At 43.4% G+C, this 18,201-nt stretch overlaps 1 protein-coding gene across 9 annotated transcripts in view; it reads left to right on the plus strand.

The window, feature by feature from the left end:
• The window catches only part of PRDM2 (PR/SET domain 2), a 124,725-nt gene that overhangs the window by 20,274 nt on the left and 86,250 nt on the right, over positions 1-18,201 (plus strand). For 7 of the 9 annotated variants that reach the window (XM_023260036.2, XM_023260032.2, XM_023260037.2 and 4 more), the window contains 2 exons: positions 12,286-12,403; positions 14,254-14,357. In XM_023260036.2, coding sequence (XP_023115804.2) covers positions 14,349-14,357 — 9 coding nt within the window. In that variant the 5' untranslated portion in view covers positions 12,286-12,403; positions 14,254-14,348. Of the gene's footprint in view, positions 1-12,148; positions 12,164-12,285; positions 12,404-14,253; positions 14,358-18,201 lie in introns of those variants that run through there. The other 2 variants (XM_023260034.2, XM_045034757.1) reach the window with 2 other exon arrangements.

Consider the following 18,201-nt stretch of genomic DNA (forward strand, 5'->3'; position numbering starts at 1 on the left):
TACACTATGACACAGCCTCGATGTCAAGTCATGTTCATGTTTAGTCTAAACTCTTCTGTCAGACACTGCTGTTGCTCTCTGGTGTTGATGTTTACGTTGATGTTTAAGGGGCGCCTGGGTGGCTCACTCAGTTGAACATCCGACTTTGTCTCAGGTCACGATCTCATGGTTTGTGGGTTCGAGCCCCATGTTGGGCCCTGTGCTGACAGCTCAGAGCCTGGAGCCTGCTTCGGATTCTGTGTCTCCCTCTCTCTCTGCCGCTCCTCTGCTCATACTGTCTCTCTCTCTCAAAAATAAATAAACATTAAAATTTAAAATAAAGTTCATGTTTAAGAAACTAGGTGCTTTAATTAAATTGATGAAAACGGGTATGATCATTTATGGTCGTTTTCTGGATAGAGTAAAAAGAGTTTGATACAAATTTATTTTACTAAAAATTTTTTTAAATTTATTTTTGAGAGAGAGAGAGAGAGACAGGCTATGAGTGGGAGAGGGGCAGAGAGAGAGACAGGCAGACACAGAGTCTGAAGCAGGATCCAGGCTCTGAGCTGTCGGCACAGAGCCCGGTGCAGGTCTCTAACCCATGAACTGCGAGATCATGACCTGAGCCGAAGTCGGACGCTTATCCAACTGAGCCACCCAGGTGCCCCTAGTTACTGATACAAATTTAAATGAGATACCAGTAAAACATGCTTATTTTTATATTTTTAAAAATGAAAACATTAGTACATATTGTCTATGTCAGATCGTACTTGCTGCCTCCTGTAACAGCAGCCAATGCCAATGCCATGCTATATATATAACGCCATGTAGTGGAGTTACCTTCCTGATCCCAGTGGATGTGTGCCTAAGAGGTGGGGGCTGGCTAGGGAGCAGAGCAGGCTGGTTCTAGGGCACCTGTGTGCTTGGAGCAGAGCAGATGGAGGAGAGGTGTGGGCTCAGCTCTGTGGTCATTGTAAAGAACAGAGTAGACTTTGCCTAAGGAGATGGGAGACCGTCGGAGGGTTTTGAGCAGAGGAATGCTTGAGTTGGGTATGAAAAAAATTTTGATTAAATAATTTTTTTTACTACGTCATCAGTATTTTTGTCTTTGGTTTTCTGGGACCATTACAGTTTCATTTGGACATGATTTAAAGAGGACAGTGTATAATTCATTTACTTATTTTACTTTAAAAGCCCAACATTGAGGTATCATTTGTGTGCATTAAATATACTCATTTGAGAGACGTCTGGGTGGCTCAGTTGGTTAGGCAACTGACTCTTAATGTCAGCTCAGGTCATGATCTCACGGTTTGTGAGTTCAGGCCCCACATTGGGCTCTGCACTGGCAGTGCAGAGCCTGCTTGAGATTCTCTTTCTCTCTCTCTGCTCTTCCCACACACTCTCAAAATAAATCAATAAAGTTTAAAAAAATTTAATTTTCATTTTTTATAATGTTTATTTATTTATTTTTTTTAATTTTTTTTTTCAACGTTTATTTATTTTTGGGACAGAGAGAGACAGAGCATGAACAGGGGAGGGGCAGAGAGAGAGGGAGACACAGAATCGGAAACAGGCTCCAGACTCTGAGCCATCAGCCCAGAGCCTGACGCGGGGCTCGAACCCACGGACCGCGAGATCGTGACCTGGCTGAAGTCGGACGCTTAACTGACTGCGCCACCCAGGCGCCCCTATAATGTTTATTTTTGAGAGAGAGAGGGAGAGAGAGCAAGAGCACAAGTGAACGAGTGTCAACAGGGGAGGGGCAGAGAGAGGGAGACGCAGAATCTAAAGCAGGCTCCAGGCTCTGAGCTGTCAGCACAGAGCCCGACGCGGGGCTCGAACTCACGAACCAGGAGATCATGACCTGAGCCAGACTTGGATGCTTAACTGACTGAGCCACCCAGGTGCCCCTAAAATTTTTTTTAAATGTACCTGTTTGAAGTGCACAAGTCTTAAGATTGCCAGATACCTGCACTCAGTTCTCTCAAGGTACAGAACTCTTCCATTACCCCAAAAATTCTTTCCTGCTGCTCTGCAGTTAGTGTCACTTCCCCACCCCCCCAGTCCTTACCCCAGGCAGGCACTGATTGGCTTTCTGTCCCTGTGGATTGTTTTTTCCTGTTCTAGAATTTCACGTGAGTGGAATTGTTAGTACTTGCCCTTTTGTATTTGTCCCCCCTCCTTTTTTTTTTTTTTTTTTTTAATGTTTATTTACTTAGAGCACGAGCAAGGGAGGGACAAAGAGAGAGGGAGAGAGAGAATCCCATGCAGGCTCTGCACTGTCAGTACAGGGCCTGAAGTGGGGCTCAATCCTATGAACTCTGAGATCATGACCTGAGCTGAAATCAAGAGTCAGACACTCAACCGACTGAGCTACCCAGGCGCCCCTGTGTTTGTCTCCTTTTGATCAGCGTGGTGTTTTTGAGATTCATCCATGTTGTTATAGGTGGTAGTTTATTCCTTTCACAGAGGACGTTTTATGGGGGGCAGCAGACCATGTGACCCTTCAGATACATCTGTTCATAGATGTATTCCCAAAGATTTGGTAAAGCCTTGAATGGCTTTCTATCTTTGGTTTTAGGTTATCTTCCCCACTTTTTTCCTAATCCTGGGTATATATGCATAATGAGGTATAAAACATTGAAACCACTTTTGCTGTTGTAGCATATTATTAATATAGAATTAGATTTTTATAAGTAATTATAAATGCGAATTTGATTTTTCAGGCTTTTTAAAAAGAGACTTCCAAGTAAGGTGATTCTTATGTGTTATGACTTAAACTTCGATTAATGAATGTATAGTTTAGAAAATTAACATGTTTAATAATGATGGCACTTAAATCTCATTTTGAATCATGTATTCTACTAGATAAATTGGCAATTTTTATAAGATCTGGGACATTGTCTTTGTGAATGAAAATATTAGATTATTTCTGAAATTTGAAAAAGAATTAGCAACTTGGATGACATTTTTCTTATATAACTGTGGGAGGAACTCTGGCAAGAAGGTTTACATTTTTTGTTATTCTGATATTAATGCTTTGGCAAAGAAAAAGGTTTTGTAGGATTGTTTTGCTCTTCCTCAACTTTGCTGTGGTGACTCACTTTCACCCTCAGTCCTTCACAGGACTCCACAGGGAGTGGACTTTCGTCCTTCACAGCCACTCCATCTGTGTGACCTTGGGCAAGTCACTTGACCTCTTGGTATTTGCTTTCCTACCTGTTAAATAGAGATAATAGTGGTGACCACCCCATGTGGTTGTGGTCAAGAGTAAATGAGTTAATAAACGTCAAGGCCAGCGCCTGGCATGTAGGAAACACTGTAGGTATCATCATCACCATTATTTTCAGCTCGTAAGCAAGTGCTGATTCTGCCCTGTAACATACTTTCTAAGCACTGTTAGTGCTTTAGTTCAGACCAAGTCATTACTTTGGATTTTCACAGAAACCCCCTCATTGAGCACTGCTTGGCTGACGGTCTCTCTCTCTGTGGGACCATTCTCTGTATGTCTTGAGTACTGTATTCATACAACATAAACCTGAGCATATAGGAAATTAGAAAAGCAGGCAATTATCGTGAGTTGTTTGGAATGTCTTCATGGATGAATGGATTTGAACTTGACCTGGAAGGATATAGAAGATATTGACTGGTCAGAAGAATTGAGGGCCAGAAGGATCAGTGGTCTGGGGGCCCTGTTGGCTAAAAGCCTGAACTGTGAAAGACGCCAAGGAGTAGGAGGACCTCCAGAGAGTGGTGCCTGTAGGGACTAGGGAGGAACTTTGAGAGTAAAATCGAGATTTTTCTGTGATTTCTTCCAATAGAATTTTTCTTTTTCTTTTTCTTTTTCTTTTCTTTTCTTTTCTTTTTTTTTTTTTTAAAGGCTGTGGCTAGACCAAGCAAACTCCCACCTGACTTGAAAGGCTGTTGCTCCTTGGTTTGCTGCCTTGGATGAAGGTGGTTTGAAATTTGGCAGCTCAGTCTCAGCAGTAACAGACTCACTAGGAGGCAGCAGAACCCTCCTTCAGGGGCATGTCAGGTTGAGAAGAGCTCTTAGGTCTAATTTACTTTGCTTCTCTTCAACCTCGAGAGACTCTACAACCAGTAAGTAACCACTGGTTTATTTAGAAAGTTAAAAAAAAAAAAAAAGGAATTCTGAACCGGATGCTTTTATAGGATGATTAATCAAGAAGGCAGAGGGTTTAGAGAAGTTGAATAGGGAACAGACTGGAAGCCAGAAGACCTTCTCATCACGTCATGTCACTCCCCTGCCCAAGACCTTCTAGTTGTGTCCCGCTGCTCTCTAAATGAGCTCCAGTCTCTCTCTACCCTGACCTTCAAGGTTCTGCAGGTTCTGGCCGCAGCCGCCTCTGCTTTCTCCCTGGCTCACTGTGACCTGGCCACGGTGGTCTCATTTTATTCCTGAACGTGCCAAGCCCTTTGTCCCCTTAGTACGTTTCCCTGGAATGCTCGATCCTTAACGTGTGGCCATTCTCATCTTTCAGGTCCAAGTGTCTGTGTGTGATCTTCTCTAAGATGTCCCCCCGCACGCAGCTGCCCTGACGAGGACAGTGCCCCCTCCTTATCTATCACACTCTTTTAAAAAAAAAATTTTTTTTTAAAGTCTTTATTTATTTTTGAAAGAGAGAGACAGAGTGTGAGCAGGGAAGGAGTAGAGAGAGAGGGAGACACAGAATCCGAAGCAGGCTCCAGGCCCTGAGCTGTCAGCACAGAGCCTGACGCGGGGCTCGAACTTACGAACCGTGAGATCATGACCTGAGCCCAAGTCGGAGCTCAACCGACTGAGCTGCCGAGGTGTCCCATCACACTCTTTATTTCACTGGTCCCAGTGGAATACCCGGTCAGGTGGGCAGAACTCATCTGTCTTCGCTGCTGCTTTCCTCGGTAGCGCAGTGCTGGCACGCGGGGTGCTCGTCTGCCCTTCGCAGGATGAGGGGATTGCTGTGTTATTTCAGGCTGAAGGGTGACTACAGCGGTGGGAAGTGGAGAAGGATCAGATACCACACATACTGCAAGCTCACCAGCAGATTCGACTGTTGACTTCTCCCCCTTCGTGGAACCTTTTCCCCAGCCTTTCTGACATCATGTTCTTGATGCCCCTTCTGCCACGGTGACATCGTGCCTGGTCTTACCTCCCACTCTTAGATAGTGACATCCTGAGGGCTTTGTCCGTGCTTGTCTCTCTTCTCTGATCTCATCCACTCCCCTGGACTCCATGGCCAGTTGAGTCTGTACACCCTCCCAGCCATCTCCGTGCACACAGACCTCCTGCACTTGACTGCCAGGTACTTGTTTGTTGACAGCAACCACCGTTCGGGGCTCGGCATCCTGTGCCAGGCGCCGGGTGCGGCGGTGAGTGAAATGGAACCTGCCCCCTGGGTCTGCAGCTTAAACCTGCCTCTGGTGGAGAGGCCATTAAACCAGCCAGCCAGTAAGTGCTTACAAAGTGCAAAGTGCTGGGGGAGGTGGGGAGAGGTGGGGCGTGTGGTAATGGAGCTTTAGGGGAAATCCTGCTAGGTAGGACAGTGGGGACTGGCTTCCTTAGGGCAGGGCAGAGGCCCAGAGCCCTGCAGGCAAAATGACACCCTCCTGCCTTGATAGGTCTTGGCCCAACCAGGCTGGTGCTTAAAGTAAGGGGTAGGAACTCTCTTCCCCTTTTCTGTCAGACCCGGGCAGGAGCCCCGAAGGGGCATGGACAATAACTGGTTGCCTTTAATTGCCTTTGAAGCTATTTATCCCAGGTTGTTCTGGTATGCTTTGCTTGTTCTCCGTTAGCGATTCAGAGTGAAACCCTTAAAACGGACCCCCCCCCCCTTGCCTGTAGGGAACAGCCTCTCGAGTTGTAGTGGAGAAGTTGGGGAGGTAGGGTGCGAATGTGCGGACCCCACCCTCCTTCCTCCTCTTGGTTTAGTTAGTCTCTCAGAATCTCTCCTGATCTCTGCTTCTCAGTCCTGAGATGGGAGGTGCCGGAAGAGCAGAGGTGGTCTCTTTCGTGCCGCAATCATCAGGCTTTTGTTTATGTGCATTAGATCTTTGGATATTTACCATGTGAGAAATTGAAGCAATTTTTTTTTCTTTTTTGTGAAGTAAACTCTGCAGCCACTGTGGGGCTTGAACTCACGACCCCAAGATCAAGAGCCCCAAGCTCTGCCGAATGAGCAAGCTCTACGGAATGCGCCCCTTGAAACAAAAATTCTTTGAACAATGTTGAGGGGGTATAGCTTCACAGGAAGTGGCAGAAATAGTACAGAGCCCTATACTCTTCTTCACTCAGTTTTTCGCAGTGGTAACATCTTACTTTATTACAGTATCAAAACCAGGAAGTAGACCTAGTTCAGGAGTTGGTTAGACTACAGTCCTTACTCATAGTTCAGAAATTTTTAAAACATGAGATTAGGGGCGCCTGGGTGGCGCAGTTGGTTAAGCGTCCGACTTCAGCCAGGTCACGATCTCGCGGTCCGTGAGTTCGAGCCCCGCGTCGGGCTCTGGGCTGATGGCTCGGAGCCTGGAGCCTGTTTCCGATTCTGTGTCTCCCTCTCTCTCTGCCCCTCCCCCGTTCATGCTCTGTCTCTCTCTGTCCCAAAAATAAATAAACGTTGAAAAAAAAAATTAAAAAAAAAAAAAAACATGAGATTAGACAGTCACACATCCATTAGCCAGTGGAATGATGACATCATCACTTGTCATAAACCCTGAAAACCTCCCCTCTACATGCCTGAGAATGAAAAAGGCAGGTAACATCCTAGGACTATTGTTGAAATAGCCTTGACCCTGTGGACCCCCCAAAGGTGGCCCTAAATGACCGTGAGATACCCCACTGGCTTGGTTGGAACGTGCACTCTGGAGTCTGTCTGGACTTTATCTTGGCTCTGCTACTTTATTTTTCTTGTTTATATTTTTTATGTTTTTAAAAATTTTATTTTAGAGAAAGAGAGTGTAAGAGGGGGAGGGGCAGAGGGAGAGAGAGAGAATTAAGCAGGTTCCACACGCAACTCAGAGCCTGATGCAGGACTCGATCCCTTGACCCTGGGGTCATGACCCGACATCAGGAGTCCGATGCTCAGCCGACTGAGCCACTCAGTGCCCCTTGGCGCTGCTACTTTAAAACCACACAGCTTGGGAGAGTTACTTGACAGGGCAGCTCTGTGGCATAGTATTTGAGAACCCAGACCCTGAAGCCTGACTGTCTGGGTTTGAATCCTGCCTCTGCCACTTACTAGCCATGACTGTGGGCAGGTCTCAGTTTCATCTGTAGAGTGAGGATCATGAAGGTGCCCACAGCCAGAGTGGCGGTGTAAAGATTAAACAAGCTGGTTAAAAGATTAAAAGAGCTTGCAATAGCATCCGAATGGCGTCCTGAACATCCATCGGTGTTAGCTGTGATTATTGCGAGGTAATGCAGGAAAAACATTTAGCGCAGAGCTTGGTCCAGAGGAGGGAGTAAAAGTCATACTCCTGATGCTCCCCCACCATCCAGCATGGGAAGTCATCGTGAGCCAAAGGAAAGGTATTAGGTATTAGGGGAAGGGAAAAAGCAGTTCTCTGAAAACTTTGTGAGCAGAGGGCCTGGATCAGCTTTGTGAACCATCGTACCTTCACTGCTCAGCGCAGGGCCAGCCTGGAGCGGGCTCTCAGGAAGTGTTTGTTAATGACTGAGTGATGGACTGAGTGAAGGAGAGCTGCTTGTGGCCACGAGTCGGGGAGGGGAAGGAATACTGACTGCCTTCTTTTGAGTTTGAGTTAGGAAGTTGGAGACCTTGATTTAATGAGATCAATAACAAAGCTTATTAAGTTAACTTAAACTTAACACATTAAATTTAACATATGCTGTTCTAGATCAGTTCACTGATACATGTTTGGAGCCTTTACTTCATCAAGCGGTGAAATAAACGAGCTCTTCTGTTTCCTGTTACGTAATAGGAAAGTAGAGAAGTCCTTGTAACGTCCTCTGTGCTTACCACAGTGATCGGTGTCCAGAAACCCTTGAAACAGGAACGTGCCTTTATTCTGGGATGGCAAGGATGGGCGGTTGGCCACTCCAGAAGGGGGAGCAAGGGTCCTTCCTGGAGCCTGCAGTTTGGTCTCTGGTTGGTCACCTTCTATTCCTCATATTCTGTGTAGTTCAGCAGGTGATCCATTTCTCCTAAGGTGTTACCCCCACCTACCTCTCCCGCGTCAGCTCCAGCTGCTTTTCCCTCACCTTCTCTGCTCTGGACTCGCTGGTCTTTTTGCCTGTCTGTTCTGTGATCATATCAAGCTTATTCTTGAGTCAGCAAGGGTCCTTGCTGATTACCTGTCCTGGTGTGTTTGCCCCCCATACTGTCACATGATGCCCTTCTACTTCTTGAAGCTCTCTGCTTAAAATAGCACCCTACCCATCTCCGTCACTGTGTCCTCCTCTTGTGCCTAATTTTTCTTCAGAGCATCAGAAAGTACCAGGCATTGTATATCCTTGGTTGATTTTGTCGGTCTTTCTCCATAGAGTGACACATTGTTAAGGCAAAGGAGGTGCTTAAAACATTGCCTGGCCCGTAGAAGGGACTCCGAAATTGAGTAGATGCTGCAATTTCTTTTAGAGAAAAATTGATGTGGGAAGTAGTCCCAGGATCAAATGGTGATCTTCAGTGTAGGAACCAACATGACCTTGTTTAGAGTATAATATTACATCTAATACTCTAAGGATGTTCATATATATAAATAGATGTGTATATGTATGTTTGTGTGTATAAATGAGATCCTAGTTTATATATGGGTGGGGGAGAGAAATTTTCTTTTAAATAGTCTTTTGTTCTAAAGGTTTACTTGTAAATTGTGTGCTAAGAATTGAAAGCATATATCACATTTTCTAAAAAAGAATTCTTATGTTGACCCAGAAATATACCTACCTCACATTCAAGAAATTCAGGCACATGGAAAAAATGCTTTCCGATAGATGACCCAGCTATTTTATTTATTTCTAGCCCTCCTTTTTCTAAAAAAGTTTTAAGTTGGTTTACAAGAATTATGTATTCATTCAATTATTTAAATGACAACAAACATGTTGTGTCCCCTGCTAAGCACTGGGAACGCAACATTGAATAAGATAGATACCATCTGGGGCGCCTGGGTGGCTCAGTCGGTTGAGCGTCCGACTTCGGCTCAGGTCATGATCTCGCGGTCCGTGAGTTCGAGCCCCGCGTCGGGCTCTGTGCTGACAGCTCAGAGCCTGGAGCCTATTTCGGATTCTGTGTCTCCCTCTCTCTCTGACCCTCCCCCATTCATGCTCTGTCTCTCTCTGTCTCAAAAATAAATAAATGTTAAAAAAAAAAAAAAAAGATACCATCTGTCTTCACTGTAGTTTATCAGAGGAGGTACGTTAAACACATAATTTTACAACGAATTATTTAAAATTGTGATAAGAACTATGAAGGTAAACTAAGGAAGGGAAGAGGCAGTTTCCAGCTGGAGCCATCGCAGCTGGAAAGGTGAGAGCCACGTCCTGGGGCTGCCAGGGTTGGCTTGGTGTGGTTGGAAGTCTGCGAAGTTTAGTCGAGTCTGGTGGTGTGAAGGCTACTAAGATATAAAAAAAAGCTTTCCTCCGCTAGGCAAATGAGCCCAAATTTACAAGCAGGGAGGGGTTCACCAAAAGCAGGTAAATAAATGCGTAGGAATTTGTCTTCTCTTTTTTCTTGTGGCAGTTCTGCTGAGGTCCTTTCTGTTCACAGGTGTATCAGAAATGTTAACACACGTGGTCTCCAGATTACACTCCAGTGACACATTTCCCGTGGGAATGACCATTCCTGCCTCAGGAGCCGTTGGCTGCTGTCACTGCCATGGAAGTTGGGAGGTTTTAGGGCAGAGGTTCTCAGATTCTGTTCCAGCAGAATTTTTTTCTTTCTTTTTTTTTTTTTTTCAGGTTTATTGAGGTATAATTGACGAATTGTAAGATATATGAAGTATACATAGTGGTAATTTGATATATGTGTAACCATCTAGTTAATTACCCCATCCATCATCTCTCATATTTATCCTTGTCCTTTTTTTTTTTTTTTTTTTGTGAGAACATTTCTCTTAGCAGATTTCAATTCTATAATACAGTGCTATCACCTAGAGTTAGCATGTTTTACATTAGATCCTCAGACCTTATCCAGCAGAATCTTAACTGGAAAGAGCACAGTAGTTATGAACATGGGCTCAGGGTCAGACAGACAAAGGTTCAAATCCTGGTCTTGAGCAACTTAGACCACTTCCCTAAGCCTCAATTTCCTCCTTAATGGGTGTGTTGGTGTTGGGGGTGGGGGTGAGGGGATAGGGCAGGGGCGGTGCCAGAGGAAGCAATGACAGTCCCTGCCCCTTGAGCTGTTTGGAGTAAATGCCATCATGCACAGAAGACGGTCAGTACAGTGCCTTGTACTGAGGCCCTGAGGACTTTCTCAGGAAATGCTAACTTATTAGTATTATTGTCATTGTGTCTGGAAGTACCATTAGAGTAGCTGATGCACTGTCTTTTCAAAGCTCCTAGGGAGGTTAAATGGTGTCAGGTCCTTTTAAATCTTAGGCTAGGGTCCTATCTGAGGAAGGAGAAGAAAACTTCCTCATGCTGCTAAGTGGCCATGTGCTGATGGGACTCAGAGCCTTAGCTAAGTACTTCTTCATGTTTGTCCATGTTATTATTTGTCCAGTAATTATTATGTAGCCTAGGGTACCCACTGCCAGTTTAATAGTTTAATACCTGTTCCCCCTTTGGAAAAAAGATTCCTGTTTCCAGAATCACTATTTATAGATTAAAGTTTTAAAAATGGGGTACCATATTTAAAAGTGAGAAATTTGTGTGCTGAATTTATTCACACTGTAGCTAATTAAAAACACCATCAGACCCATTTTCGGGGGCAGTTTTGGCATTCTTGTGTTTTGAAAGGCATTTAACGTGTGCTTGGTATTATTGTCAGAACCAAGCTGTAGATCCAGCAGGCTCACGGCGTTCGTGCTTCCGGAGTGCTGGCACTGTGAGCTTTTGCCCTGTTTGAGAAGGGAATCTCCGTCCCCGGGGGCCCGCTTGTGTGCATCCCGACTCGAAAAAGGCCAGAGAGTGGACCTTCATAATGAGTTGCTCCTTGCTGGGGGATTTATTTCTCTTAAAGCAGCCTATTGATACTTTAAACAAACAAACAAACAAACAAACAAACACAGCACAGAAAACATCAAAAAAAATAATGTTGGGATTACACAAACGTGGATGATTTCTTGTCTTTGTACAAAACATTCTTAAAAGCTATAAGAGCTTCATTGTGGGGAAGTTAACTTCCTTAGGTTGGAGTTGGCTTTTTGCTTACTTTGGTATCTTTGAAAATCCTTGAGAAGTGTTTCCCTTTGCAGTGAAATAAAAAACACCTAAGACTAAAGGACCCATCGTTCTTAGTGGTGTTATGATATGTACGTCGGTTCTTTGGGCGTATATGGGATAACAGTCAATACAAACTTGGCTTCCCTTTGATTGAACGTTATTTTCAAACTACCAGTCATGTTTTACCAGTTGCCTCAGATTTTTGCTTCCTCTTCCCTTATATAATACATACCTAATAGTAGTGTTATTTCTTAAGATTAAAGTGAATTTTGGTTAGTAATTATATACAATTCTCTATTTCTTGGAGACTGTGATATTCTGGCAACTTTGCTGTTTAATGTGACTTGATAGAAGCGGTAAGTTACTGCTTCCGGGAAAGGTTGCATTTCCACTGAGGGCCCAGAAAAAGTTGTGGTGTTCTTGTCGGAATATTCAAGCCCCTGTTAAAGGGGGTGTTGCTGCCAGAGGGATGAAAACATAGGTGGGTGGGGTCTGGCCGGCTGGCTGGGCCTTTGCAGTGTGTGCCAGAAGTATTCGTTTCAGTAGGAGTGTTGATTTTTATTTTTTAAGCGTTCTAAAATGCTGATGGTAGCCTTTGACTGAAAAGGAAGCTGAAGCCGTATTTTACTTCCAGATTCTGTGGGAGTTGAAAACAGTGTGGTGCCAGAGATTCACGTAGTTTGAAAGTGACTACAGGTGGCTGTAGTCTACAAAACAGATTAACACAGACAGACTTGAAGGTTGCAGTCGTTTCCTTTGGAGACTCCCAACAGTGAAAGCAACTCCTGAAATGCTCTGCGTCTCGCATCTTGTAGTCTCCGTCTGGCTTGCCAGCTTCAGGTTGCAGTTACAGTTTTGCATATTTGCTTATTGGACCAGAAAAAAGAAAAAAAAACAACAAAAAACCCCACCAACTGGGTTTGCTTCCCTCTGCTCTGATCCTTCTGTTCCTTGACTTGCAGAACGCCACCGAGCCTGTCGCAGCTGCTGAGAGCCTGGCTGAGGTACCTGAACATGTGCTTCGAGGACTTCCGGAGGAAGTGAGGCTTTTCCCATCTGCTGTTGACAAGACTCGGATTGGTGAGTACTAGGGTCCCCGGAGGGGACGGGGAGGGGAAGGGAGCAGCCTGTGTGGAGGTGGGGGGAACTCATCATAAAAGCAACAGGTTTACACTTTGATTTAGAACACTGTGTGGCGTTTCTGCATTGTCCAGTGAAGAATCCAGGGTGGACGTAGATTATAAAACTGAACCAGAAATATCTCCACGCCCACCACCTCCCGTCCTTCGTGATTCAGCCCGCGTGTTCCCTTCCACGTTTCCTCGGGGCTCTTCGTACTACAGAGCGTATTCCTTCCTGTCTTGTTTCACTGGGACTTGAGTGTGATTGTGCTGTTATATTTAATTTCATCCTTGTGTATCGTCACATCTGCCCTTGCATTGATTTGAGGGCCTTCATTTCTCATTTCTCTTTATGTCTCCAGTACCTGACGCATTATGGACCTCAGCAGGTACTTGAACGAATGATGATCCGAGTGTCTCTGAATGCTTCTGGCTGGGATTTCTCATTGAATACAAACCGAGCTTTTGTGTATTTGGTTTTGCTTGTGTGACCTAATCTTTGGACGGAAGGCTAATAAGGAAGTAAATCATAAAAATTTAGTCAGAGTACACTTTTGGAATCTATCATGTTTGTATCCCTTTTCGTTTTTTTGTTTTTTTTTTTAAGATGTATTTCTGATACTCCAGTTTATGTGTATATGTGTGTGAATAAATTGTTAATAAATGCTTTTCCTAATTCTCACTGAAAAAGTATTCAGTAAGCAACTTGAGCGCTTACATCACTCACGAGAAAGTGGTTGATTTTATAGCTCCACTAACTGATCGTTAGCTCTGTTATCAAACTGGATTCATAGACTTACAGAAGAGGGAAACTTGAACCTCCTAGCTGGGCAGGACTGGCTCAGTCTCCGCCTTCCTTCTGTGCCTGAGGAAACGGAGACCAGAAGATGAGGGAACTTGTCCAAAGGGATGTTGTCAGGGAGCGTCACCTCTGGGTGCCGGTTCCCTTGGCCCCACCACCACCTTCCGCCGTTTTGCCTGCTGCCTTCTTCGGCTCGTCTGTTTGCCTGTGGGTAGTGCACAGAAAAACAACAGCCTAGGAATACCACGGAGCAGCAGGAGCAGCAGGAACAGCAGCCGTATAACTCTTGGCTGTTTGCAACTCTGAAGAGTGAGTTGTTACGGTAGCCAAGTTTTCAGGAGACCTAGCTGGAGAGGAAAGAGTGTTCCGTTTGGAGCGAACTTCAGAAATACTTATTCACAAAACTGTATTTCTCAGCCTTTGTAAAAGCAATTCATGTTCATTGGAGATCATTCCAAATCTGCGGAAAAGTAGAAAGAGTTAAAAATTATTTATAGTTTCGGGGCGCCTGGCTGGCTCAGTTGGTGGAGCATGTGGCTCTTGATCTCGGGGTCATGAGTTTGAGCCCTGTGTTGAGTGTAGAGATTACTTAAATAAATAAATACATCTTAAAACAAAAACATTCCCTCGAAAAATTATAGTTTCACTCCCTGTATTTTTCCTCGTTAAGTTGTTATTGTGCTGTTCTCTGGGTGTTTGTGATTGTGCCATCTGGGTAATTTTACATGTGAGAAATAGAAACAAACAGATATAAAACATTCTTTCCTACTTATAAAACAGTGTAGGTTCTTTACAGGCTATTTGGGAAGTACAGAAGAATACAAAGAAGAAAAATAAAAATCCTCCTGAAGACTTGATTTCATTTAATTTCACTTGCTCTCCATTGATTTAACATTATCTTGCTTTTAGACTGGCTAGCCTTTTAACTATTTTGTGAAACAGAGTTGACTTTAATGCTTTGATCTTTAACCACAATACTTTATAAAAATATTGGTTTTATTTTCTAGGTGTCTGGGCCACTAAACCAATTTTAAAAGGCAAAAAGTTTGGGCCATTTGTTGGTGATAAGAAAAAAAGATCTCAGGTTAAGAATAATGTGTACATGTGGGAGGTAAGAAAGAATTCTGGTTCTTTGTTTATCAGCATTCAGTACGTTTTTAAAGAAATCATTCTATTCTCTCAGGATTTGACATTTGAAATTAAAATAGTTCGCTTACTACGTTCTTTAAAATCAAAAATGTTTTTATTAAAGAGAAAATGTGTTTCTTTGGATACAGACCGCCGTTTACATTTGTATTTTGAAGCGGCTTGGGTGTCCTCAACGATGAATATCAAATCCAGTTTTTACATTGCCTTGTTCAGGGTGTTTTGCTTTACAACCAAGACTTTGGTCTGTCCCTTTGCAGGCTTCCAAATAGGTACCATAAAAGAACACTCTGAGGTGACCACAAATAAAACACTGTTAGGGTCTTCTCTGTGTTTTAGGAAATAATCTCTGTGTTGCTGGAATATTCAGAATTGGATATATTTAGCACATGGCATATTTATAGAGTGCTTCGGACTTCTCAGGAGGCTTTAATTTTGTGCATTTCCTATTCTCACTATGATCCTGGAGGACAGAGTAGGGCATTAGCACATTCCTTACAGAGGTGAGGCCGTCAGGAACAGAGGTGAATTGTTCCTCCCCATGAGGACCCGTGTCGAGAATGGTGTTGATGCAGAGCTAGGACCCATGTCTCCTGCCTGACAGTAAGACATTTAAAAATGTTTCATTGGATTACCTGGTTTCAGATCCTACCTTTATTTTAGCCTTGTGACTCTGGGTAGGGTACTTAACCTCTGGGCCCTAAAATCCTCAATTTAAAAACGGGGACAAGAAGAAATCCCTCATTAAGATAGCTGTGAAGGTAAATAGGTTGTTACTGCTTCCTGGAGCGTTGCATGCAAATTCATCATTCTTGTGGAATTTTGTTCAGATCAGGTGCTCTGGGGAAGCTCTTATGATCTGATAGGATCTCAGTGGTGTGTGACTCCCTTTGCAAAGCAAGTGAAGTTTTTCGGTGGTTAGGAAAAGCATTCCTATCAGATTGTCTTAAATGGAATCACATCTGTTTCACACGTAAACATACACAGACCTAAAAACAAAATATGCCTAGGAAATGTCTGGATACTTTACATCAAGAAGTTCTGTGACATTTGTACATCAGGTATGTCGCTGCTGTTCTCAGTGTTCAGAGCAGTGTTTCTTAACTTGAAGATTCCTCTGGTTTCTTCCAGTAATTTGAGGTTCTGTGTTTGTCGTGAGTCCCTTATAATAAATCTGATGACAGTTAACCCGAAGGGCCTTAGGAAATGAGGAGTTAGCGTGAGAATAATCACATTATGCTATTTCACTACTTTTGAGGTGAAAGAGCGCTTATATTTGTAGAAAAACTGCCCAGCCAAAAAATGATATTAATTACTCAAGATAATGCCTGTATGATTAAAAATGTGTGGACCACAAAAGTATGCCCCCAGATAAACTGCATTTTTAATTTTAGAAATTTCCCAGGGAAGCTAACAGATATGTTCTACTGGGTCCACGCTAATCTTAGTGAGGACAGTATCTGGAAACCAGGAGGTGTGTTCTCTAGTTCCGTGTGTGTATTGCTGAGCTTGAACAAATGTCATTAATATTATACCTAAGTTTATTGTACCTAATTTACCCGCCTTAACAGTTTGTTATTGTTGGGCGTAGTATATAAATCATTAATAGTGTCTTTTGTAAATTAAGCTTCGTTTGTATTGAAATTCGTACGTCGTATGAGTTCATAGTAGCTTGGTGAATATCCTAATTTGGAGCCATGACATATTAGGGATTCGATTTCTACTTACAAACACGTTAAGATCGCATTGTTAACTTAGGTACTTGTATACCACCACAGTTTGTGAGTCTTCTGACATTGCCAGTTCTTGTTATATTTAAAACTTTAGTTCTTGTCAAGGCTGGCTTTTCCTTCTTGGAATTAAAAACAACTGGACGTCATTCAGGTAGTTCCGACTGCAAGGTACATAGTATTCCGTACAGAAACCTGTAAGCCTTTGCTCTGTTAAAATAAAAGTAGATACATGTATATGTAGAGGCATGCATTCGGCAAAATCAGGAAGCAGCAGTTATAATGTCCATGTGTCTTGTAAAGAAGGTAAAACACCAAGTAAAGTTTAGTATATCCCCAGTGATTTCTTCCAACCTTGGTCTGATCCTCAGACTTGCATCAGAATGGCTTGTATTCAAGTAAGAGAAACTGCTTACCATTAAAATCTCATCTTGGCATTTGTTCTTCTATTAAAGCCCCTTAAGACCTGCTTATCTTTTAGCAGCCTCGTCTTTTGCCCCAGCTAGAACTCCATTTTAAAGCTAACTAAGACCAAGTGTTAAGTTGCTTTTCTTTCTTTTTTTTTTTTTTTAATTTTTTTTTTCAACGTTTACTTATTTTTTTGGGACAGAGAGAGACAGAGCATGAACGGGGGAGGGGCAGAGAGAGAGGGAGACACAGAATCGGAAGCAGGTTCCAGGCTCTGAGCCATCAGCCCAGAGCCCAACGCGGGGCTCGAACTCACAGATCGCGAGATCGTGACCTGGCTGAAGTCGGACGCTTAACCAACTGCGCCACCCAGGTGCCCCATTAAGTTGCTTTTCTTGAGCCCTTGATTGTCTCACAGAGTCTTACGTCCCCTAAGCTTTCACTGAAAACATTCTAGTAAATCAGAAACAAAAGGAGAGAAACAGTAAAGTATCCTCAGGGTGATGCCCCAAACAGTCAGATTCTCCTAAGAGGAGAGCAGTTGTTCGAGCAGTTTCTGGTGGGGAACTGCTTGCTGGCAGCTGGAGTGCTGGACTTGGTGTGATACTCCCGGGACTGCCCCCACCCGTGCTGACTGCCCCCACCCGTGCCAAGAGGTCTGCGGTGATCTGCGCTTCTGACAAAAGCCTTTCAGATTCGCTTTCGTGGGTCTCAGATGGCTTCTGTTGCACTTGTGAGTTGTTTGCATGTGAATTGTTTTCATGCGTTTTTTTCCCCCCTAGATTTAATTTTTTTAGAGTAGTTTTAGGTTCAGAGCAAATTGAGCAGAAAGTACAGAGTGTGCCTGCATACCCCATCCCCCCCTTCCTCCCACCATTGCACCAGGGTGGTGCATTGGTTAGACTTTCAGAGAGCCTGCACTTATGACACATCACTGTCACTTAAAGCTCATAGTTTTCATTAGGGTTCATTCTTGGTGTACATTCTGATAAGTCTCTTTTAAATTATAAAAGTAATACATGCTCATTGGAAAATAACGTAAACATTACAGAACACTATAAACAAGAAAGTAAAAATCATCTGTGAATCTTTTGGTGAACGTTCCAAGTCTGTGCTTCTCTGCCTGTTTTTCTTCTGTCTCTCACACAGGCTGGTGCATATACAAACACCATATAGAGATGCTTCGTGCAACTGAGATCAAAGCGCACATGCAGTCTTGTGACGGGTTTTTCTCTTTCAGTTTGCTGTGGACGTGCCCATGTCAAACAGTTTCATCTGCATCATTATGTCCTGTGGCCACATAGAATTCCATTGCATTCTTCCACTATTCAACCAGTTGTCATTTAAATAGTTTTCATCTCTTCATGGTATTAACAACTCTTCTGACTGTGAAACTCACCGTATATACATGTATGCTGACTTGTCTGGTTATCTTCTTAAGATAAATTCCTGGAAGTATAAATGTTAAGTCAGAAGTTATTTACATTTTAGTCTCTGGTGAATTTTGCTAACAGACCTCCAGAAGGATTGCACTGATTTGTATACCCACCAAAAGTACCTATTTTTTTCTAGCTTTTTAAAACCCAGTATTGTTAATCTTTTTAATGGTCCCCTCCTCCGCCCCATTCTTATAAGTGAAAACTGATAGTTCACTACTTCTGTTTGCATGTT

The sequence above is a fragment of the Felis catus genome, chromosome C1 (genome assembly GCF_018350175.1).
Source record: "Felis catus isolate Fca126 chromosome C1, F.catus_Fca126_mat1.0, whole genome shotgun sequence".
In the NCBI taxonomy this organism is placed as follows: domain Eukaryota; kingdom Metazoa; phylum Chordata; class Mammalia; order Carnivora; family Felidae; genus Felis; species Felis catus.